Source organism: Cervus elaphus, chromosome 18, assembly GCF_910594005.1.
Source record: "Cervus elaphus chromosome 18, mCerEla1.1, whole genome shotgun sequence".
Lineage (NCBI taxonomy): Eukaryota > Metazoa > Chordata > Mammalia > Artiodactyla > Cervidae > Cervus > Cervus elaphus.
Window position 1 is genome coordinate 41,451,309 of NC_057832.1, and position 24,864 is coordinate 41,476,172.

The 24,864-nt window shown below is 38.2% G+C and overlaps 1 protein-coding gene and 1 pseudogene across 2 annotated transcripts in view; one reads left to right on the plus strand and one right to left on the minus strand.

Annotated features, from left to right (window-relative positions):
* LOC122674278 (solute carrier family 25 member 40) overlaps positions 1–24,864 on the plus strand; it is an 89,567-nt gene that overhangs the window by 38,235 nt on the left and 26,468 nt on the right. The window contains exons 2-5 of one of the 2 annotated variants that reach the window (XM_043872475.1): positions 10,804–10,872; positions 12,191–12,311; positions 13,904–13,963; positions 15,735–15,841. In XM_043872475.1, coding sequence (XP_043728410.1) covers positions 12,215–12,311; positions 13,904–13,963; positions 15,735–15,841 — 264 coding nt within the window. In that variant the 5' untranslated portion in view covers positions 10,804–10,872; positions 12,191–12,214. Of the gene's footprint in view, positions 1–10,783; positions 10,873–12,190; positions 12,312–13,903; positions 13,964–15,734; positions 15,842–24,864 lie in introns of those variants that run through there. The other variant, XM_043872476.1, reaches the window with a different exon arrangement.
* LOC122674279 lies at positions 18,899–19,640 on the minus strand (annotated as a pseudogene).

Consider the following 24,864-nt stretch of genomic DNA (forward strand, 5'->3'; position numbering starts at 1 on the left):
CCTCTCAGCAGCCCTGGTCGGTGCCCGGGGTGTGAGAAGTTGTGAACTCAGCATCCTCCTGCTCTGTCATCTGGACTCCACCCAGAAAGACCTTTTAGTTGGTGAAATTTTGTGTTTTTTAAACAGATGTCTTGAGAATGTTTTGTGAAACTTCTCCCCAGAGTACATGAAATTCTTCCATGCTCCTGTACATGCTGTTTATTTTAAATTTTATTTTCTATGTATTACAGGTATATAGAAATGGTTTTTAATAACTTTAAAAAATAGTAGTTATTTATTTGGCTGTGCTGGGTCTTTGTTGCTGCACAGGCTTTTCTCTAGTTGCGATGAGCAGGGGCTGCTCTCTAGTTGTGGGGTACATGCACCTCTCATTGTGGTGGCTTCTCTTGTTGTGGAGCACAGGCTCTGGAGGGTTTAGGCTTCAGTGCTTGCGGCAGGTGACCTCAGTAGTTGCAGCTTCTGGACTCTAGAGCACAGGCTCAGTAATTGTGGCGCACAGGCTTGCCTTGCAGCATGTGGGATCTTCCTGGACCAGGGATTGAACCTGTCTCTCCTGCATCAGCAGGCAGATTCTCTATCACTGAGCTAGCGGGGAAGCCTAGCATATTGATTTTTATAGCTAGCAACATTGCTAACTTATTAATATTAATAATTCTATGATGAGTTTAAGTTTTCTGTATTCACAATTATGTCATCTGGAAATACTGATTTTTTTTCCTTTATAAACATATGTACTTTTTTCTTAAATAGATGGCTAGAAACTTTAATAAAACATTAAGTAGGGGTAGTGATAATGTATATTCTTATCATGTGCTTGATATCAAAAGGAAACCTTCAACACTTCATTATTAAGTGTAAGAATGCTTTTTAATTTTTACTTTGATCCATGAGATGTTTAGGGGTGTGTTATTCAGCTTCCCATTATTTAGGGGCTTCCAGATACCTTTCTGTTATTCTTTTCTAGTTTAATTCTATTGTTGTCAGAGAACACATTTTATATTATTTAAATGTTGTTAAATTGATTGAGACCTGTCTCATGACTAGAATGAGGCTTATTGTGATAAATTGTTTGGTAAATTGTGTGTCTGTTTTTCCCAGTAGCAAAAGAGTAGTTTAATACTTGAGGACGATCTAAAGGATGAATGTTAGATAGCCTGTTTAAAATTCCCCATGGAAGTAGCCACTACCAAATGGAGTATTTATGCATTTAAAATTTATAGTGATTTGTGGAATTGAATACTTGTGGCTATGAGAAACCCATGTATATAGTGAAGAGTATTGTATCTCTTATGTTACAAGTGATTAATTTACATTGTAGTGACTCAAATGGCCAAAAATTATAAAACTCAATAAGGATTTCTCTTCTTTGGCTTGTGTGTGTTGGTCGCTCAGTTGTGTCCAACTGTTTGCAACCCCATGGACTGTAGCCCGCCAGCTCCTCCGTCCATGGAATTCTCTAGACAAGAATACTGGAGTGGGTAGCCATTCCCTTCTCCTGGGGAATCTTCCCAACCCAGGGATCAACCTGGGTCTCCTGCATTGCAGGCAGATTTTTTATTGTCCAAGCCATCAGGGAAGACTTTCTTTGGCTTAGTATATGTTATTACTTTTTTGTAATAAGGTTGGTGATTGTTTATGTACAAAGTATTCATAACCTTTTCATCACCAAAAAAATACATGAAATTTTCCGACTATTTATTCAACAAATAATAAAATTATGCATATTTTGAAAAGATGCACAACATCATTATTCCTTGGGAAAATGCAAAGTACTACTACATTGGGATATCACTACTCTGCTATTAAAATGATTACAGTTTTTAAAAATAACTGTACCAAGTGTTTTAAGGATATGGAGCAGCCAGAACTTACATGTTGGTGGGACTATAAAATGATAAAACTGCTTTGGAAAATACGTTTGCAGTTTCTTAAGAATTTAAGCATGCATTTGCCGTTTGATTCAGCCATTTTATTTCTACTTATTTACTTAAGATTTATCAGTGAATAATTCATAGCCCCTTTATTTGTACTAGTCCCCAACTTGAAGCAACCTAAATTTGTATCAGCCAGGGAATGAATAAAGAAATTGTAGTATATCTATACAGTGGGATACTGCTTAGTAACAGAAAGGAAGTAAGTATCAATACATAAATGAGTGTCAGAACACTTACGGTGAATGAAAGATGCCAAAAGAAAATCAGTACATACTGTGTGATTCCATTCATGGGAATTGTCAGAAATTCTAACTAAACTGTAGGACAGCAGGCCACAGCTGCCTCAGGGCCGGCGTGGGTGCTGGGCAGGAGCACTGGCAGAGCAGCAGCAGGACACCAATGGGCCTGCCAGCTACGTTCATTTTGTTGATTAGTGATAGTGTCACAGGTGGTCAGAACTCATGTTGTAAGCTTTAATTATATGCAGTTCATTGTATGTCAATTAATCAGTAAAATTGTGAAGATAAGATGTGGTATACATAAATAGAATGTTACTCAGCCAGGAGAAGTGATTCTGCCATTTGTGACATCACTGATGGACCTTGACATTATGCCAAGGGAAATAAGCCAGAAAGAGGAACACAAATACTGCATAGTACTTCTTATATGTGGACTCTTAAAAAAATCAGAAACAGAGTAGAAAAGTGATTGTCAGGGGCCAGGGTGTGGAGGAAATAGGGAGAGGTTAGTAAATGGCGAAATTTTCCACCTATAAGAGGAATACAGTTTGAAGATCTCATGTAAAATGTGGTGACTATAATTGATAATACTGTGTTGTATAACTGACATGTGCTAAGAAAGTAGAACTTAAATCTTTTCACTAAAAGAAGTATCACTAAATATGTGAGGTGATGGATGTGCTGATTAATTAGATAGAAGGTACTTTTTCACAGCATATACATATATCAAGTCACTATAATAACCTTAGGAATTTTATATCTGTTTTACTTTAGTAAAACTGGAATAGAAAAAAGAATGAAAGAAAAAGAAAGAAAGTCTTTATAGCAAATTAGGATTGGAAAGAAAATTCCTTAATGTGATGAAGAATGTCTGTTTAAAAATAAATGGATAAAAAGTCTAGCACAAACTTCATTCTCCTGGGTAATCTTAGAAGAATTCTTTTAAAATTCAGAGATGGAACAAATATACTCATTTTCTTTATTTTTTATCTAATATTGTATTAGACATCTTAGCTATACAAAAAGGATATTAAGATGGTAGCATGATGATTAGGAATGATGGAAATCAGTCATTGTTTGCAGACAAATATGCACTTTGATGGACTTCCCACATGGCAGAATGGTAAAGAACCCGCCTGCGATGCAAAAGATGCAGTTTCACCCCTTGGGGTTGGGAAGATTGCCTGGAGGAGGAAATGGCAACCCACTCCAGTATTCTTGCCTGGACAATTCCATTTACAGAGGAATGGGGTATATTCTGTGGGGTTGCAAAGAGTCAGACATGACTGAGCCACTGAACACAGCATAGCATGCACATTTACATAAAAAACTCACGAGAGTCTATCAGTCAACAGTTAAAAATAATAGAGGATTTTTTTTTTAGCAAAATTGACTGGATACATGCTTAATAGACAAAAAAATCAGTTGCATGTTCTAACTGCACAGAACAAGTGAAAGTCGCTCAGTCATGTCTCACTCTTTACAACCCCATGCACTACAGTCCATGGAATTCTCCAGGCCAGAATACTAGAGCAGGTAGCCTTTCCCTTCTCCAGGGGGTCTTCGCAACCCAGGGATCGAACCCAGGTCTCCCACATTGCAGGCGGATTCTTTACCAGCTGAGCCACAAGGGAAGCCCAAGAATACTGGAGTGGGTGGCTTATCCCTTCTCCAGAGGATCTCCCCAACCCAGGAATCTAACTGGGGTCTCCTGCATTGAAGGCAGGTTCTTTACCAACTGAGCTATCAGGGAAGCCCAAGTGCACAGAGAACATGTGATTAAAAGGAAGACACTGTTTTATGTTAGTAGTAGAGATTATCAGGTACCTAGAACTAGATCTGCCACAAATAATGCAGTATCTCTATAGGACAAATTTTAAAAAGCTTCTCAGAACAACATTAAGATCTGAATAAATGAAAGAAAGGTTCATCGAGTCAAGTCTATGGTTTTTCCAGTAGTTATGTATGGATGTGAGAATTGGACTATGAAGAAAGCTGAGCGCCGAAAAACTGATGCTTTTGATCTGTGGTGTTGGAGAAGACTCTTGAGAGTCCCTTGAACTGCAGGGAGATCAAACCAGTTAATCCTGAAGGAAATCAGTCGTGAATATTCATTGGAAGACTGATGCTGAAGGTGAAACTCCAATACTTTGGCCACCTGATAGGAAGAACTAACTCATTGGAAAAGACCCTGATGCTGGGAAAGATTGAAGGTGGGAAGAAAAGGGGATAACAGAGGATGAGATGGTTGGATGGCATCAGACTCAATGAACATGAGTTTGAGTAAGCTCTGGGAGTTGGTGATGGACAGGGAGGCCTGGTGTGCCGCAGTCCACCGGGTCGCAAAGAGGTGGACGCAGCTGAGCGACTGAACTGAACTGAAATGAAAGAATAGACGGTATTCACAGTTAAAATCCTCACCAGTTTTATCTGTAGATTCAGTTCAATTTGAGTCAAAATCCCAAAGAGGTTTTTCAAGGAACATGGTAAGATGATTTTTAAACTTCTGTGAAGGGACCATAGGGCCAAGAGTAATCATGACACTTGTGAAGAAGAGGAACAGGGAGGGTAGACTTACCCTACCAAACATGAGGACTTACTAGGGCGTACTAATACAATGTGCTACAGTTTAAGGATGGATAAGTTGGCAAATAGAATAGAGAGACCAGAAGCTGTTCCATACCGAAATGAAACTTCAGTTCAGTTCAGTTCAGTCCCTCAGTCTTGTCTGACTCTTTGCGACCCCATGAATCGCAGCACGCCAGGCCTCCGTGTCCATCACCAACTCCCGGAGATTACTCAAACTCATGTGCATTGAGTCGGTGATGCCATCCAGCCATCTCATCCTCTGTTGTCCCCTTTTCCTCCTGCCCCCAATCCCTCCCAGCATCAGGGTCTTTTCCAATGAGTCAGCTCTTCGCATGAGGTGGCCAAAGTATTGGAGTTTTAGCTTCAGCATCAGTCCTTCCAATGAACACCCAGGACTGATCTCCTTTAGGATGGACTGGTTGGATCTCCTTGCAGTCCAAGGGACTCTCAAGAGTCTTCTCCAGCACCATAGTTCAAAAGCATCAATTTTTCGGTGCTCAGCTTTTTTCACAGTCCAACTCTCACATCCATATATGACCACTGGAAAAACCATAGCCTTGACTAGATGGACCTTTGTTGGCAAAGTAATGTCTCTGCTTTTTAATATGCTATCTAGGTTGGTCATAACTTTGCTTCCAAGGAGTAAGCATCATTTAATTTCCTGACTGCAGTCACGACCATCTGCAGTGATTTTGGAGCGCCAAAAAATAAAGTCAGCCACTGTCTCCCCATCTATTTCCCATGAGGTAATGGGATCAGATACCATGATCTTAGTTTTCTGAATGTTGAGCTTTAAGCCAACTTGTTCACTCTCCTCTTTCATGTTCATCAAGAGACTTTTTAGTTCCTCTTCACTTTCTGCTATAAGGGTGGTGTCATCTGCATATCTGAAGTTATTGATATTTCTCCTGGCAATCTTGATTCCAGCTTGTGCTTCCTCCAGCCCAGCGTTTCTCATGATGTACTCTGCATAGAAGTTAAATAAGCAGGGTGACAAGCCCAGGTGGGATGAATGAGACAAGTGCTCGGGCCTGGTGCACTGGGAAGACCCAGAGGAATCGGGTGGAGGGCGGGGGGCGGGAATCGGGATGGGGAATACATGTAACTCCATGGCTGATTCATGTCACTGTATGACAAAACCCACTGCAATGTTGTGAAGTAATTAGCCTCCAACTAATAAAAATAAAGGAAAAAAAAAACAAACAAAAAACAAAACAAATAACATCTACAGAAACATGTAGGTCAGAGAATCTTTCCCCCCTCCCATCTTTTATTGCTGGGAAATATATCATTAGCATAAAACTCCAAAAAATAAAGAGATTCATCAAAAAAGATGAATAAATCTGTAACCTTTCTGCCAATTCTATCTCCTAAGATAACTAGAATCTCTGAGATGTAAGAAATCTTGACTATATAATCCAAAAGTTTGTTTGTCTGTGAAAAGGAAATAAGCCCCTCCGCCCAAAGTTGGATGACTTGCCTAAGGACATACTGAGAGACTGGCAGAACTTTCATCCAGATCTCTTAGTTAATTAAGATACAATCAAATCCAAGCAATCTTTGGGGAAAATTCACTTCACTCATCCTCTAATAAAAAGGAATATAGCAGAACAAAGTTCTCCATCTAATAGTCCACAGGTCAAATGAAAAATCAGCAAATTATCAGTCAGTTTATCTGTTAGACATATACCAGAGGAAGCAACAATGATATTAATATTTACTAGAAACAAGACAGGCTTTGGATGAAATAAATCTAAATTTGAATCTGGATCTGTTATTTATCCATGCCACCTTGGGAAATGTCTCTAAGCCCCAGCTTTCCTCATTTGAAAAAGGGAGTAAAAAAAAAAAAAAAAAAAAGGAGTAAAAATTATTATCTCTTAGTGTTATTTTAAGAATTAAAAGATAATACTGTAAGTGAAAAAAGCTCTGGCATGTTACACGGATTTTAATAAAAATTATCTGCTTCACACACACAAAAAAAAGCAGGGTGACAATATACAGCCTTGACGGACTCCTTTTCCTATTTGGAACCAGTCTGTTGTTCCATGTCCAGTTCTAATTGTTGCTTCCTGACCTGCATATAGGTTTCTCAAGAGGCAGGTCAGGTGGTCTGGTATTTCCATCTCTTGAAGAATTTTCCACTGTTTATTGTGATCCACACAGTGAAAGGCTTTGGCATAGTCAATAAAGCAGAAATAGATGTTTTTCTGGAACTCTCTTGCTTTTTCAGTGATCCAGCAGATGTTAGCAGTTTGATCTCTGGTTCCTCTGCCTTTTCTAAAACCAGCTTGAACCTCTGGAAGTTCATGGTTCACGTATTGCTGAAGCCTGGCTTGGAAAATTTTGAGCATTACTTTACTAGCATTTGAGATGAGTGCAATTATGCAGTAGTTTGAGCATTCTTTGGGATTGGAATGAAAACTGACCTTTTCCAGTCCTGTGGCCACTGCTGAGTTTTCCACATTTGCTGGCATATTGAGTGCAGCACTTTCACAGCATCATCTTTCAGAATTTGAAATAGCTCAACTGGAATTCCATCACATCCACTGGCTTTGTTCGTAGTGATGCTTCCTAAGGCCCAGTTGACTTCACATTCCAGGATGTCTGGCTCTAGGTGAGTGATCACACCATCATGATTATCTGGGTTGTGAAGATCTTTTTGTACAGTTCTTCTGTGTATTCTTGCCACCTCTTCTTAATATCTTTTGCTTCTGTTAGGTCCATACCATGTTCCCTTGGTATCTCTCATTTTCTTGAAGAGATCTCTAGTCTTTCCCATTCTGTTGTTTTCCTCTATTTCTTTGCATTGATAGCTGAGGAAGGCTTTCTTATCTCTCCTTGCTATTCTTTGGAACTCTGCATTCAAATGGGAATATCTTTCCTATTCTCCTTTGCTTTTAGCTTCTCTTCTTATCACAGCTATTTGTAAGGCCTCCTTAGACAGCCATTTTGCTTTTTTGCATTTCTTTTCCATGGGGATGGTCTTAATCCCTGTCTCCTGTACAATGTCATGAACCTCTGTCTTATTTTTGACCAAGTAGTATGTCAGTTTAAAGGAGAAAGGAGGGAGTTAATATTTTTTTTAAATTCTTTTTTTTTTGACATGGACCATTTTTAAAGTCTTTTTGGAATTTGTCACAATATTGCTTTTATCATTTGGTGTTTTGGCCCTGAAGCCTAAGGGATCCTTGCTTCCTGACCGAGGACTGAACCTATACCCCCTGCATTGGAAGACAAAGTCTTAACCACTGGACCACCGGGGAAGTCCCAGAGAGATTTAATATTTGGAGCTGGGAAAAGTGGTTATCTATTTTAACATAGAATAAGATGAAATTGGATCACTGCTTCACATATGGAGCACCTGCAGCTTAAAAAACAGATAATTTGATTTAAAAATGGATAGAAGACTTTAATAGACATTTTTCAAAGATGAGGTACAAATGACCAACGGTATGTGAAAAGGACACTGAGCGTGACTAATCATCAAGCAGATGGAATCAGAATCTCAAGGTTCTCACTTGATACTTCTTGTTCAGTCGCTCAGTCCTGTCCAACTTTGCAAGCCCATGGACTGCAGCATGCCAGGCTTTCCTGTCCTTCACTATCTCCAGGAGTTTACTTAAACTCATGTCCACGGGGTCCATCCACTGAGTCAGTCCATCGTCCATTCAACTATCTCATCCTCTGTCTCTCTCTTCTCCTGCCCTCAGTCTTGCCCAGCATGAGGGTCTTTTCCAGTGAGTCGGCTCTTTGCATCAGGTGGCCAAAGTATTGGAGTTTCAGCTTCAGCATCATTCCTTCCAACGAATATTCAGGGTTGATTTCCTTTAGGATTGACTGGTTTGACCTTGCTGTCCAAGGGACTCTCAAGAGTCTTCTCCAGCACCACAGTTCAAAAGCATCAATTCTTCACTGCTCTGCCTTCTTTATGGTCCAGTTTTCACAACCATGTGTGACTACTGGAAAGACCATAGCTTTGACTACATGGACCTTTGTCTGCAAAGTAATGTCTTTGCTTTTTAACACAGGTTTGTTATAGCTTTTCTGCCAAGAAGCAGTTGTCTTCTAATTTCACAGCTGCAGTCACCATCTGCAGTGGTTTTAGAGCCCAAGAAGAGGAAATCTGTCACTGCTTCCACCTTTTTCCCTTCTATTTACCATGAAATGATTGAACCAGATGCCATGATCTTAGGTTTTTTTTTTTTTAATATTTAGTTGTAAGCTGGCTTTTTCACTCTCCTCTTTCACCCTCATGAAGAGATTCTTAAGTTCTTCTTTGCTTTCTCTCATTAGAGTGGTATATCTGCATATCTGAGGTTGTTGATATTTCTCCTGGTAGTCTTGATTCCAGCTTGTAACTCACCCAACCTGGCATTTCTCATCATGTGCTCTGCGTATAAGTTAATTAAACAGGGTGACAATAACCAACAGCCTTGTTGTACTCCTTTCTCATTCCTGAACCAGTCAGTTGTTCCATACAGAGTTCTGACTGTTGCATCATGACCCACATACAGGTTTCTCAGGAGACAGGTAAGATGGTCTTGTATTCCCATCTCTTTAAGAGCTTTCCAGAGTTTGTTGTGATCCACACAAAGACTTTAGCATAGTCAATGAAACAGAGGTAGATGTTTTTCTGGAATTCCCTTGCTTTCTCTGTGATCCAGCGAATGTTGGCAATTTGATCTCTGATTCCTCTGCCTTTTCTAAATCCAGCTTGTATGCCTGGAAGTTCTCAGTTCACGTGATGCTAAAGTCTAGCTTAGAGGATTTTGAGCATAACCTTAATAGCATGGGAGATGAGTAATTGTCCAGTGGTTTGAACATTCTTTAGTACTACCCTTCTTGGGAACTGGGATGAGAATCAACCTTTTCCAGTCCTATGGCCACTACTGTGTTTTCCAAATTTGCTGATATATTGAGTGCAGCACTTTGATAACATTATCTTTTAGGATTTTAAATAGCTCTGCTGGAATTCCATCACCTCCACTAGCCTTATTGATAGCATTACTTTCTGAGGCCCACTTGACTTCACACTCTACAATGTCTGGCTCTGGGTGAGTGACCACACCATCGTGGTTATCCTGGTCATTGAGACCTTTTTTGTATAGTTCTTCTGTACATCTCTTCTTGATCTCTTCTGCTTCTATTAGGTCTTTACCATTTGTCTTTTATTGTGCCCATCTTTGGATGAAATGTTCCTTTATATTTCTGATTTTCTTAAAGAGATCTCTAGTCTTTCCCTTTCTGTTGTTTTCCTCCATTTCTTTGCATTGTTTATTGAAGAAGAGGAAATTTGACAAATAGATTCAAGAAATCAGATCTAGTAAACAAGAATGCCTGAAGAACTATAGATAGATGTCTGTAATATTGTACAGTGGGCAGCAAACAAAATCATTCCAAAAGACCTCTTATGTAAGCACAATAACATTATCTGACCAAACAAAATCAAGAATAGTGTATAAATATCTGATATCCAACCCACATTCACATTTCTTTAGTTACTTTCAAACTGGCTTTTTAAAGTTCTCTTATTTAAACCAGGATGCATTTGAGTGGATTCCTTTATTCTAGAACAGTGCATCTCCCTGCCACCTTTTTCCCACCTTACTTTCACTTGAAGAAGCTAAGACCTTAGTCCTGTAGACCAGAGTGTTTCCTGCTCCTGTATTGTGGCAACCTTTACCTTGTTACTTTAGTCTGAATTTCCCCCAAGGGCCACAAAATCTGGTTGTTCAACTCCTGTTGATACTAAGATGGATCAGTATGTTCAGGTTTAGAATTGTCTGGTTTTAAAGTAGAGTATATTTGCTGGGATAATATGAAGATTTTTGTGTGATAATACTTTCATAACTCTATGATAATATTTCTGGAGTGCTCTTCATATTCTGCAAAATACTTAATAAAAATATTTAATAAATAATAGTTAATAAGTATTAGTTGATTTATGTTTTAAAGTTTTTATATACTCCTTTCCTTTAGGCTTGCTATCCCTTTCCTGTGTGAAAAGATAAGACAGTTTCTTTCTTTTTTCACTACAGATTTTCAGATACTGATGTTACAAACAATAAAATATTGGAACATAGAGTTGAGGAAAAGACTTAAATCAGGTAAGTAAATAATAAAAGCCTAAAGAAACAATAGAAGCATTCATTTTTATAAAGGTCGTAATTGGGATAATTGACAGAATTGGAAAATGAACTTTAGAATACTGTCAGCATTAAGTTTCCTAAATTTGGTAATGGTACTTCAATTATATGAAAATATTCTGAGGTGTTTAGGATGAAGGGGGTATGATGTATGCAGTCTACTTTCAAATGGGTCAGAAAAAATAAGTGATATGTAGTATGAGAGAGTGGTGAATTTATGGGCTAACAATAACTCATACATTACCATAGAAATATATATTGGTCCAGTATTTCTGGAAAACATTGGTAATTTTTCTCAGGTTTTTAGCTTATCCCAGCAGTCTTACTTTTTCTCCTATAGTAATTGTAAAGATACTACAATAAGATGTGTGTATGAAGATATTTATGTGAGTTTATGAAATTAAAGAATTAGTAAATTGGCAATAACCTGAATATCTAAGAGGCTGACTAAGTAAATCTAATTGAAAACCATGTAAACATTAAAAATTATAATGTCAATCTGTATTTATTAACACATCTATATTTTTAAGCATCAAAGCTGGCTCTAAAAGTTATGAATGGTGTTAATCTATTTTGTCTTTCAAAAAAGATGCATGTATAGATATGTGAATGTTTGTACATATCTGGTTAGATGGAATCTGCCTCCATATTTGTGTTTTTGTGTACATAGACCTTTGGAAAGATTATACTGTATGTTGCCGGTGGTTATTTTTTTAATAAGAAGTTTATAAGTGATTTTTATACTCTAGTGTTGAGTTTTTCAGAAAGAGTATATGTTGCTTTTCTATTTTATTTCTAAAATAATGCTTTTTATGAAGGTTATGCTTTTGATTTATTTTGTATTTCTGCAGCAGTGTTTGCAGTGCAATAAAAATAGTGCTATATTTGCTGATAACTCTACTAGATTCAAGTATCTTGAGTGGTTCTTATGAGGCCGAATTCTGATTTTGAGTCTTACTGGTCAACTGCGTTCATTCTGTTGCATGGCCAGAGTCTGTTTTCTTAATGCTCTATTGATTTGTCTTGCAAATGTGATGCTGCTCACGTAGCTTAGCTGAAGTACAATACCACTTTTGGAACATCTGAGAACATGTTCTATTAATGACAGTTATGTAGTGCCTTTGCGTATAGAACTTCTATGTATACTTTTGCTGGTCAACAACATGTGCTTGGATAGTAATACTGGTTTTAGTTTTTATAGTTTATTTAACTTTTAGCAGTTAGTTTTGAGGGCATCTTCTGTTACACTTTTAGCTTACATCTTGCTTTTCTTTAACAGATTTTGCTGCTGTTAGTTAAAGATATGGATCCTGAATCAGAGGGACCACCAGTCATCACAGTGACACCGCTTCAGCAAATGTTTGCCTCTTGCACTGGAGCTATACTGACATCCCTGATGGGTAAAATCATGTTAGGATGTAGATTATGTATCTGAATGAATTATTGATCCCACTTGAGATTAACTCTGAAATACTGATAATATTATCATTCATGCTTCATCATGATAACAGGAAAGAGCCTTGGACAGAGAATTGAGAGACTAGAATTTTAGTCTTTGCTTTGCTGTTCTCAGGATGAATGTACTTTTGGGATTGTCCTTATTCTCTCTGAACTTAATTTTTCCTGTGTAAATTTAGGGGCTTAGATCTGAAGTTCTTTGAGGTCTCTGTCAATATCAAACTTTTATGACTATTATCTTTTTTAAAATAGTAAAAATATGGGGTTAAATATTAGCCTAATGAAAAACACAGAAGTTGGGCAACTTACAGTGGCAACAAATTCAGAATATCTTTTACTTTGCTTTTAGTGAATTGCTTAAATTTCTCTGGACTACCTTTCTCTGTCTTTTTAAATGAATTTCTTATGAAGTGAAGTGAAGTTGCTCAGTTGTGTCCAACTCTTTGCGACCCTGTGGACTGTAGCCCACCAGGCTCCTCCGTCCATGGGATTTTCCAGGCAAGAATACTGGAGTGGGTTGCCATTGCCTTCTCCAGGAGATCTTCCTCACCCAGGGATCGAACCCGGGTCTCCCGCATTGTAGACAGACGCTTTACCGTCTGAGCCACCAGGGAAGTCGAATTTCTTATAGACACGGCCAAATGACATAGTAGGTGACAGTTTAACATTTTAATGAGTTGGCTAGTTTATTTAAATAAGATAGCAGGTGTTCGTCTCAGTCGTGTCTGACTCTTTGCGATCCCATGGAGTGTAGTCCACCAGGCTTCTCTATCCATGGAATTCTCCAGGCAGGAATATTGGAGTGGGTTGCCATTTCCTTTTCCATGGGATCTTCTTGACCCTGGGGTTGAACCCAGGTCCCCTACATTGCAGGCAGATTCTTTACTGTCTAAGCCACCAGGAAGCCCAAGATGGCTAGAACAAATGTAAACTAATTGCTTTAGAATGTAGTATTTTACTTCAGATCATAATGCCCATTTTCCTTTGCTGCACTTTTCCCAATTAGAGTAACACAATATGGTAGCAAGAATGAGTTATGGCTAGTTTACTCAAATTTGCAATACCTGTGGTTTTTATTTGATACAGGTGAATTTAACAGCGGGAGACTTTAATTTAGTATAGGGAAACTTATATTACTTGTTTATTGATTACTTGTAATACATAGTTATCTTCAGATGTTTAAGTAGTCTTTTGGAACATTTTTTATCTTAGATAACATATTTTCTTACAAATACTAGTATTTTAGCTTTAATGTTAATGGAATTATAGCTGTAGAAATAGTATAAGTGAGAGTTTAGTACCTGTGAAAGAAGTAACTACATTTTCTCATTGGTCCTCTTTAAACAAAATTCAAGTGCAAAAAATTAGAATGTTAACACTTTAAGTGTTTAAAGGTTTAAGTTTTAAACCACTTTATGATAAATAGTTTTAACCATTATATAGGTATCATGTGGTGTATTTTGTGTTCTTTGGACAAACATCTATACAAATTACAGGTATCACTTGTTAATTGAAATTTTATGTATCTTCATAGTGACACCCTTTGATGTTGTTAAAATTCGACTCCAAGCCCAAAACAACCCATTCCCCAAAGGTATGTGTTCACCTTATCCTGAAAATGTTATGTTAGGTTTTTAAATGTCACTGTATTCATTTTTTTTTTAATAATATTCTCTTTTTGCCAGTTTTTGAAAACTGATGCCTTTATCCTCATGCGGAAACATTTTCCTCATTTCTTAGTTGTACCTGATGAAGTCTAGGCAGAAAACAAGTACAGTTGACCCTTGAAGAATGAGGAGGTTAATGTTGCCCACCATTGGTGTAGCTGAAAATCTGCCTATAATTTATAGTTGGCCCTCAGTGTCCATAATTCCTCTGTTTTTGCAATTCCGCATCCTTGGATTCAGCCAACTGCAGATCGTGTAACACTGTAGTATTTACTATTGAAAACAATCTGTATAAGTAGACCCTCACAGTTCAGACTCATGTTGTTCAAGGGTCAACAGCCTGTGTGTATATGTGTGTATATACATAACGCATATAACACTTTCATGAACCTACTAACAAATGGAGAGGACAATTTTGTATTTCAGTATATGCCTCACAAGTAAGAACAGAATTTTACTTATAAGGGACCTTGAATCTAGCTTCCTACTTTAGTCCAAGAGCTGTGCCCATCCTACAGTATTCCTCTAACAGGGATCTAATTGTTGCTTGAATAGTAATAGAAAATTCAATATTTTATCAAGCAGCTTGGTTAATTGCTGGACATTATAGCTTATATGGACTTTGAGAAGAGTAGTTATATGTTTTTATTAGATAGGCAAAATAACAATTCCTTGATCCATATTTTGCAGTTTTTATAAAGATAATGTTGTTTCAAACATACATAAATAGCAGAAAACAGACTGTAAAAAAGCTCATACATAAATGACACTCTGTTGAATGCATATCAGGGAGAGAGAATGAACAACAGATATTCAGGTGGATGAAAGGATAGGTGGATGGTAGGAAGGGATGGAAAGCAGAGTAGTTTCCTATATATTAAAGGTAGACCAGTGTATTATGAAACTGACAGAATTATATATGGTCAAATGGAGAAGACAATTATGGGAGCGAGAATGAATCCAATAATGGGAAGGAGTCATTAGAAAAAGTTGTAGTCAATTAGGAGGGAGCTGACCAATGTCTAGATTAAGCAGTAAAAAAGTACAGAGAAAGGGACAAAGCATAGCATTGTTTACATGGGCTGAGATCATGAAACACATACTTTTTCATAATCTACTTTTTCAGTTGAGGTGTAATTGATATAGAACATAGTGTTAGTTTTAGGAGTACAGTATAATGATTTCATATATGTATATATTGAAAAATGATTGCCACAATAAATTTAGCCAGCATCCATCACCTCATATAGTTAATAAAATTTTTTCCTTGTAATGAGCTCTTTTAAGATTCAGATATGCATTGTTTCGTAATGTATTTTGGTCTGAATTTCCCTTATATACCACAGTTTTCTTCTGATCAGATAGAGAAGAGGCACACCCATACTGTCTTTCCAAAAGAGGTTTTCCTCTTATCTTCCCTCACCATTCCCTCAGATAACTGAAGAGAATTTTTTTCTGTGTATATTTTTTGACTATAGTCCTGCAAACAGAATCCAGTAATTTATTCAATTGCTTTTCACCAGTGTGAGTTTAGAGCCCAGTGCTGTCAATAAACAAATCAGATTGTTTGTTTCATCCTAAAAGGTGAAGACAAAATTTTGCCTTGTTCACGCTGCTCCTTGTATTTTTATTTTGATCATCTATAAAAATAATACACTTGTGTGAAAAATTGTTGACCATTGTAATCTTCTTTGTTAGGAAAATGCTTTCTATATAGTAATGGACTTATGGATCATCTGTGTGTCTGTGAAGAGGAAGGCAACAAAGCATGGTATAAGAAGCCAGGACGTTTCCAGGGAACATTGGTAAAGAGATTACGTTATGTATAATCACAGGATGTTTTTTATTCTTATGTTTACTCTTCTATATGAAAGATTCAGCAGTTGCAAGAGAGTAAAAAGTCCATCATGTAGTTAGCACACAGTTAAAAGGTAGACATTGAAGCAGGAGAGGGGAAAGACTATTTTTACTTTTAATTCTTTGTTAACTTTATGTTCATCTGTTTATGCTTTCTTATATATGTGAAAAAAAGGGAGTAGACTTTTAAAATGTTGAAATGCTTATAGATCATACATAATTTTAAGAAAAATATTCAGAGATAGACCCTGTGTACCCTCTTCCCAGTTTCTCCCAGTTGGTAGCATGTAACAGAATGAGTACAATATGACCATCAGGATGTTGACATTGATATAGTGAAGATACGGAACAATTCTGTCACCCATGGATCCTTCCTGTTTCCCTTCTGTAGTCACACCCACTTCTTAACTCCTACCAACCACTAGCCTGTTCTCTGTTTACATAATTTTGTCATCTTAAGAATGTTCTACAAATGGAATCATAACAAAGGACATTTTGGGATTGGTACTTCTCACTTATTTTAATTGTCTGAAGATTCATTCAAGTTGTTTAATGTATCAGTAGTTTGCTCCTTTTTATTACTCACTAGTATTACATGGTATGGATATACCATAGTTTGTTTCAAGTGGTTTCCAGTTTTTGGCTCTGAATAAAACTGCTGCATACATTCATTCACAGGTTTTGGTGTCAACGTATAAGAAAAAAACTACTCACTGTTTTTCTCTCTGAACACTCAGAATTCTTCTGAATAGATTAGTGGTATTTTTTCCCCTACCAAGCAGTCCTGTAGTTCAGACCGGTGGTGTTCTGCAGTTTAACTCAGTTCTGACACCATCTACCTGGAGTTGGCTGTCAGCTCCCACGAGACTGCTCCCATTTCAGACGCCACTCTCAAGGCCAGGTTGTCACCTGTGCTTCTGAGAACCGGCTGTAAGTCAAAAGACAGAAGTTCCCATGATCCTTTCCTTGGGTTCAGTAATTTGCTAGAATGGCTTGCGGAACTCAGGAAGGAAGTTTACTTAAGAGATTGCTAGTTTATTATGAAGGGACACAACCCAGGAACAGCTGGATAGAAGAGGTGCACAGGGCAGGACTTAGGGGAGGCATAGAGCTTCTGTGTCCTCCCCAGGCCTGTCATTCTCCCCAGCACCTCCGTATGCTCACCAGCCTGGAAGCATCCAGATGCCTTTCTTCAGAGGTTTTAATGGAGGCATCATTCGTTGTTGTTTAGTCACTCAGTCATGTCTGACTTTGCAACCCCATGTACTGTAGAACACCAGGCTCCCCTGGCCTCCACTGCGTCCCTGAGTTTGCTCAAAGTCATGTCCTTTGAGTTGATGATGCCATCCAACCATCTCATCCTCTATTGCCACCTTCTCTTGCCCTCAATTTCTTCCAGCATCATGGTCTTTTCCAGTGAGTTGGCTCCTTGCATCAGGTGGCCGAACTATTGGAGCTTCAGCATCAGTCCTTTCAATGAATATTGAGGTAGCTTCCTTTAGGATTGACTGGTTTGATCTCCTTGCTGTCCACAGGACTCTCAAGAGCCTTCTTCAATACCACAGCTCAAAAGCATCAATTCTTCGGCACTTAGGCTTCTTTATGGTCCAACTCTCACATCCATACATGACTATGGAAAAACCATAGCTTTGACTATACTGACCTTTGTCAGCAAAGTGATGTTTCTGCTTTTTAATACGCTGTCTAGGTTTGTCATAGCCTTTTTTCCAAGGAGCAAGCGTCTTTTAATTTCATGGCTGCAGTCACCATCTGCAGTGATTTTGGAGCCCAAAAAAATAAAGTCAGTCACTTTTTCCATTGTTTCCCCATCTATTTGCCATGAAGTGATGGAACCGGATGCCATGATCTTAGTTTTCTGAATGTTGAGCTTTAAGCCAAGTTTTTCGCTTTCCTCTTTCACTTTCAACAAGAGGCTCTTTAGTTCTTCTTCGCTTTCTGCCGTAAGGGTGGTGATATCTGCATATCTGAAATTGTTGATATTTCTCCTGGCAATTTTGATTCCAGCTTGTACTTCATCCAGGCTGACACTTCTCATGATGTACTCTGCATATAAGTTAAATAAGCAGGGTGACAATACACCTTTCCTGATTTGGAACCAGTCTGTTGTTCCGTGTCCGGTTCTGACTGTTGCTTCTTTTTTTTTTATTTTTATTTTCCATTTTCTTTTATATCTAGGTCTTTAAGAAACAAGGAAGGTAGCTTTCAAGTCTAAACACTGGAGCAACCTAAATCACATTAATATAGCAATCATCCTCTCCTAAAAGAAACTAAATGAATATATGAATGGAAAATAGTATTTAATATGTAGCTTGCAGAATATAGAAACACCTCAGAGAAACTGTGACACCAGTGTATGTATATATGAGGTAATATCTGTATAATTAGCAACTCTCACAGCAATGGGAAACACTGCTTTTTGGATACATTATACATAAACTTTCTATCTCAAGAATTCCACATTGTTGTAAAGTAATTTCAGTTCAGTGCTATGGCAGTTATGCAAATAGATGTAAACTCCATTCCAGATGAACATTAAAAAAGCAGAATGCCTGCTAATGATGTATTAACACAAATGTCAACAAAAATAGTTTAACAGGTGCAGAAACACAATACTGAAAATATAATTATCAATACAACTCTCTTAAAAGAGTTAACTAGTACCATTAGGCTTAAAAAAAAGCACTCAAGGTCACTGTTTTCATGTTTCAGTTTTTCAGCCACCATACACCAGTGTTACTGTCAGTATCTAAATAAAGTGTTTAACATGCTTATATTTTATTTAAGAGCTGGAATACAGGCTTTACAATATATCTGAAACATCATCAATACTGTGATAATGCCATTCTGATAAGTCTATGTGTGTGGCATTAAAAAAACACTGGCTGGCCACAGTATGTTTTCTGAGCTGAGTTTTAAGCTTCCTGGGGGCTGGCGTGATGACACGTCCCCTGGCCTGGTGCACTCACACTCTGCTTCCACAGGGTTCACAGGCGTTTCTTGCCTTTCCCTGCACGACGCTGAAGTCCTGCGTGTTCTCTCAGGAGCCGGTCACACTCTTGAAAGTCTCTCTGATTGCATCTTCATTATCATCACGGCATTCTGTGCCTTAGAAAGGGCATCTGAAGCCTTCTTTAATTCAGTTTTCAGTTTTTCTTTGTCTTCTTCTAGTTTTTTATTTTCTGCTCCCAAAACGTGTTCTTCTTCTTCCTTGCCATAGTTTTTCAAGAGCCATTTCAGTCTTTCATTTTCTTCCATGAATTTTTTGGCAGCCTGGTTAATATTTTCTGCTTGACGTTTAAGTACTCCTTTGTTTGACAGCTCTTTTGCCAGCTGAGTAATAAGGGTAACCAGACGTCTCAACACTAGCCAGAAAAATAATGAAAATCCAGAAATGTAAAGATTTCTTTGAGACCTGAAGAGTTCATTTGTGTATGTTCATAGGCAGCAGGTCTGTTGGCTGAGCTCTTTTCAATAGTATGAGTCGAGGAATATTTTCTTACTTCTCTCACAGCATCTGGAAACAGAACAATCAATAGGATTATAATAGTAAGAAAAGCCTTGTTCCAGAAACTTGCAATTTTACCCCAAACGCTAAAGGAAAATATCTTCTGCCATCTCTGAGGAGGAATAAAAGGTAGACAGAAGATTAGAATGAGTCCTATTTCAGCGTAAAGAAAAATTGCAACTGCCGCCCATTGGAGTCTCATTGTTTTTCGTTACACCTCGCCTGCGGCCGCCCGGCCCTGACTATTGCTTCTTAACTTCCAGATTTCTCAGGAGGCAGGTCAGGTGGTCTGGTGTTCCCATCTCTTTAAGAGTTTTCCACAGTTTGTTGTGATCTAGACAGTCAAAGGCATTGGCATAGGTAATAAAGCAGAAGTAGATTTTTTTTTTCAGAAATTCCCTTGCTTTTTCTATGATCCAAAGGATGTTGGCAATTTGATCTCTGTTTCCTCTGCCTTTTCTAAATCCAGCTTATACATCTGGAAGTTCTTGGCTCACATACTGTTGAAGCCTAGCTTGAAGAATTTTGAACATTACCTTGCTAGCCTGTAAAATGAGCTCAGTTGTGTGGTACTTGGAACATTCTTTGGCATTGCCCTTTATCGGGATTGGAATGAAAACTGACCTTTTCCAGTCCTGTGGCCACTGCTGAGTTTTATGATTTTGCTGGCATATTGAATGCAGCACTTGAACAGAATCATCTTTTAGGATTTGAAGTAGCTCAGCTGAAAAACCTTCACCTCCCCTAGCTTTGTTTATAGTAATGCCTCCTAAGGCCCACCTGACTTCACACTCCAGTATGTCTGGCTCTAGGTGAGTGACCACACCATCGTGGTTATCCAGGTCATTAAGACCTTTTTTGTATAGTTCTTCTGTGTATTCTTGCCATGTCTTCTTAATATCTTCTGCTTCTCTTAAGTTCATATCGTTTTTATACCTTTGCTCTATGTCAATTAGGAAATAATAGGAATTTTGGAGCTGTGTGCTAGGAACCATGGATTAAGACCAAAATGTATATATCTTATTAATCATAATATCATTGTAAGTTTTCATTTCTCTGGAGTAAATATCCATGAGTTTCTGGGTCGTATGGTAGTTGCCTATTTATGGTTTAAGAAACTGCCAACCTGTTTACTAGACTGATAGTGTCATTTTACATTCCTAGTGGCAGTGTATGACTGTTCTAATTTCTCCACATCCTCACTAGCATTTGGTGGTGTTAGTATTTTCATTTTAGCAGTTCTGATAGGTGTGTAGTAATACCTTATTGTGGTTTTAATTTACATTTTCTGTAGTGGCTACTGATGTTGAAAATCTGTTCATATGTTTTTTAGCCATCAGTTTATCCTCTTCAGTGAAATGAGTCTTCATGTCGTTTGCCCATTTTCTAATTGAACTGTTTATATTTTTACAGTTAAGTTTTTTTTTTTTTTTTTAACAGTTAAGTTTTGAGTACTCCTTGTATTATCTAGATACTAGTCCTTTGTTGAATATGTAGTTACTAAATTACTAAATATTTTTTCCCACTCTCTACCTTCCCCCTTTATCCTCTTAAGCAAGGTATTTCATGGCGTAAAAGTTTTTAATTTTGATGAAGTCCAGTTAGTTTTTACTTTATAGATCATGCTTTTGGTGTCAAATCTAAGAACTCTTTATTTGCTCTTAGAAGATTTCCTCCTATTTTTAAAGTCCTTGATCCATTTTGAGTCATTCTTATATAATGTGTAGATTTGAGGTTGAAGTTTGTTCTTTTTTGTTTATTTTACCCTATGGTTGTCCAATTGCGTTTGTTGAAAAGGTATCTTTCTTCCATTAAGTTGCTTTTGCACTTTGTCAGAAATCACTTGGGCATATTCTGTGGATCTATTTCTAGGTTGTTTATCCTGTAACATTTATCATTTACCTACATCAGTACCACATGGTCCTGAAATCAGGTAAACTGATTCCTTCTACTTTATTCTTATTTTTCTTTTTGAAAGTTGTTTTAGCTATTTCTAAATTTCCTTTGTCTTTCCATATAAAATGTTTTTGAAATTTAATATTTATTTTTGTGGGTGCTGGGTCTTTGATGCTGCACGAGGCCTTTGTCTGGTTGCAGTGAGCTTGCTACGGGGGGGATACTTTGTAGTTGTGGTGCTCAGGCTTCTCATTGCCATGACTTCTCTCGTGGAGCTCTAGTTTATATTGCCTGTGCTTTCTTCTGTAAGTTTTCTGGTTTCACGTCTTAGGTTTAAGCCTCTAATCTACTTTGAATTTATTTTTGTACATGGTGTGAGAGAGTAGTCCAGTTTGAGCCTTTTACATGTAGCTGTCCAGTTTTCCCAACGCTGTTTATTAACTGGACAGTCTTTCCCACACTGTGTATTCTTACCCCTTTTATCATAGATTAATTGCTTATATAACTGTGGGTTCATTTCTGAGCTCTCTATTCTGTTCCGTTGATCTGTGTCTGTTTCCTGTCAGTACCACATTGTTTTGATTCAGTTATTCAGTTCAGTCGCTCAGTAGTGGCTGACTCTTTGCCACCCCATGGACTGCAGCACACCAGGCTTCCCTGTTAATCACCAATTCCCGGAACTTGTTCAAACTCACGTCCATCGAGCTGGTGATGCCATTCAACCATCTCATCTTCTGTCATCCCCTTCTCCTCTAGCTTTCAATCTTTTCCACCATCAGAGTCTTTTCCAGTGAGCCAGTTCTTCGCAACAGGTGGCCAAAGTATTGGAGCTTCAGCTTCAGCATCAGTCCTTCCAGTGAATATTCAGGATTATTTCCTTTAGGATGGACTGGATTGATCTCCTTGCAGTCCAAGAGACTCTCAAGAGTCTTCTCCAATGCCACAGTTCAAAAGCATCGATTCTTTGGCACTCAGTTTTCTTTATGGTCCAATTCTCACATCCATAGATGGCTATTGAAAAACCACAGCTTTGACTATACAGAGATTTGTTGGCAAAATAATGTCTCTGCTTTTTGATATGCTTTCTAGGTTCATCATAACTTTTCTTCCAAGGAGCAAGCATCTTTTCATTTCATGGCTGCAGTCACCATCTTAGCGGTCTTGGAACCCAGGAAAATAAAGTCTCACTGTTTCCACTGCTGCCCCATCTGTTTGCCATGAAGTGATGGGACCAGTTGCCATGATCTTAGTTTTTCGAAAATTGAGTTTTAAGGCAGCTTTTTCACTCTCCTCTTCCATTTTCAGCAAGAGGCTCTTTAGTTCCTGTTCGCTTTCTGCCACAAGGATAATGTCATCCACATTTCTGAGGTTATCAGTATTTCTCCTGGCAGTCTTGATTCCAGCTTGTGCTTCATCCTGCCTGGCATTGCTCATGATGTACTCTGAATATAAGTTAAATAAGCAGGGTGATGATATGCAGCCTTAATGTACTTCTTTCCCAATTTTGAGCCAGTCCATTGTCATGTCCGGTTCTAACTGTTGCTTCTTGACCTGCATACAGATTTCTCAGGAGGCAGCTGAGGTGGTCTGGTATTCCCATCTCTTTAAGAATTTTCCAGAGTTTGTTGTGATCTACACAGTCAGAGGATGAGAGGGTTGGATGGCATCACTGACTCAATGACCATGAGTTTGAGTAAACTCTGGGAGTTGGTGAAGACAGGGAGGCCTGGCGTGCTGCAGTCCATGGGGTCGCAAAGAGTTGGACGTGACAGAGCAACTGAACTGAAGTGAACACAGTCAAAGGATTTAGCGTAGTCAATGAAGCAGAAGTAGATGTTTTTCTGGAATTTCTCTTGCTTTTTTCAACACTTGCTAGCAGTTGTTGGCAATTTGATCTCTGCTTCCTCTTCCTTTGCTAAATCTAGCTTGAACATCTGCAAGTTCACGGTTCACATACTTTTGAAGCCTAGCTTGAAGGATTTTGAGCATTACTTTGCTAATGTGTGAAATAAGTGCAATTGTGCGGTAGTTTATACATTCTTTGGCATTTCCTTTCTTTGGGGTTGGAATGAAAACTGACCTTTTCCAGTCCTAAGTTTTCCAAATTTGTTCACATATTGAATGCAGCACTTGAATAGAACCATCTTTTAGGATTTGAAATAGTTCAGCTGGAATTCCATCACCTCCACTAGCTTTGTTCCTTATGATGCTTCCTAAGGCCCATTTGACTTTGCATTCCAAGATATCTGGCTCTAGGTGAGTGATCACACTGTCGTGGTTATCTGGGTTATTAACATCTTTTTTGTATAGTTCTTCTGTGTATTCTTGACACCTCTTCATATCTTCTGCTTCTTTTAGGTCCATACTGTTTCTGTCCTTTATGGTGCCCATCTGCATGAAATGTTTCCTTGGTATTTCTAATTTTCTTGAAGAGATCTCTAGTCGTTCCCATTCTATTGTTTTCCTCTATTTCTTTGCACTGATCACTTAGGAAGGCTCTCTTATCTCTCCTTGCTCTTTGGAACTCTGCGTTCAGATGGGTATATCTTTCCTTTTCTCCTTTGCCTTTAGCTTTTCTTCTTTTCTCAGCTATTTGTAAGGCCTCCTCAGACAACCATTTTGCCTTTTGCATTTCTTTTTCTTGGGGATGATTTTAATCACCACCTCCTAAACAGTGTTACAACCTCCATCCATAGTTCTTCAGGCACTCTATCAGATCTAATCCCTTGAATCTATTTGTCACTTCCACTGTATAATCATAAGGATTTTGATTTAGGTCATTTCTTTTTTTTTTTTTGTCATTCAATAATTTTATTTATTTATTTATTTTTTTATTTTTTTATTAGTTGGAGGCTAATTACTTCACAACATTTCAGTGGGTTTTGTCATACATTGATATGAATCAGCCATAGATTTACACGTATTCCCCATCCCGATCCCCCTTCCCACCTCCCTCTCCACCCGATTCCTCTGGGTCTTCCCAGTGCACCAGGCCCGAGCACTTGTCTCATGCATCCCACCTGGGCTGGTGATCTGTTTCACCATAGATAGTATACATGCTGTTCTTTTGAAATATCCCACCCTCACCTTCTCCCACAGAGTTCAAAAGTCTGTTCTGCACTTCTGTGTCTCTTTTTCTGTTTTGCATATAGGGTTATCGTTACCATCTTTCTAAATTCCATATATATGTGTTAGTATGCTGTAATGTTCTTTATCTTTCTGGCTTACTTCACTCTGTATAAGGGGCTCCAGTTTCATCCATCTCATTAGGACTGGTTCAAATGAATTCTTTTTAACAGCTGAGTAATATTCCATGGTGTATATGTACCACAGCTTCCTTATCCATTCATCTGCTGATGGGCATCTAGGTTGCTTCCATGTCCTGGCTATTATAAACAGTGCTGCGATGAACATTGGGGTGCACGTGTCTCTTTCAGATCTGGTTTCCTCAGTGTGTATGCCCAGAAGTGGGATTGCTGGGTCATATGGCAGGTCTATTTCCAGTTTTTTAAGAAATCTCCACACTGTTTTCCATAGCGGCTGTACTAG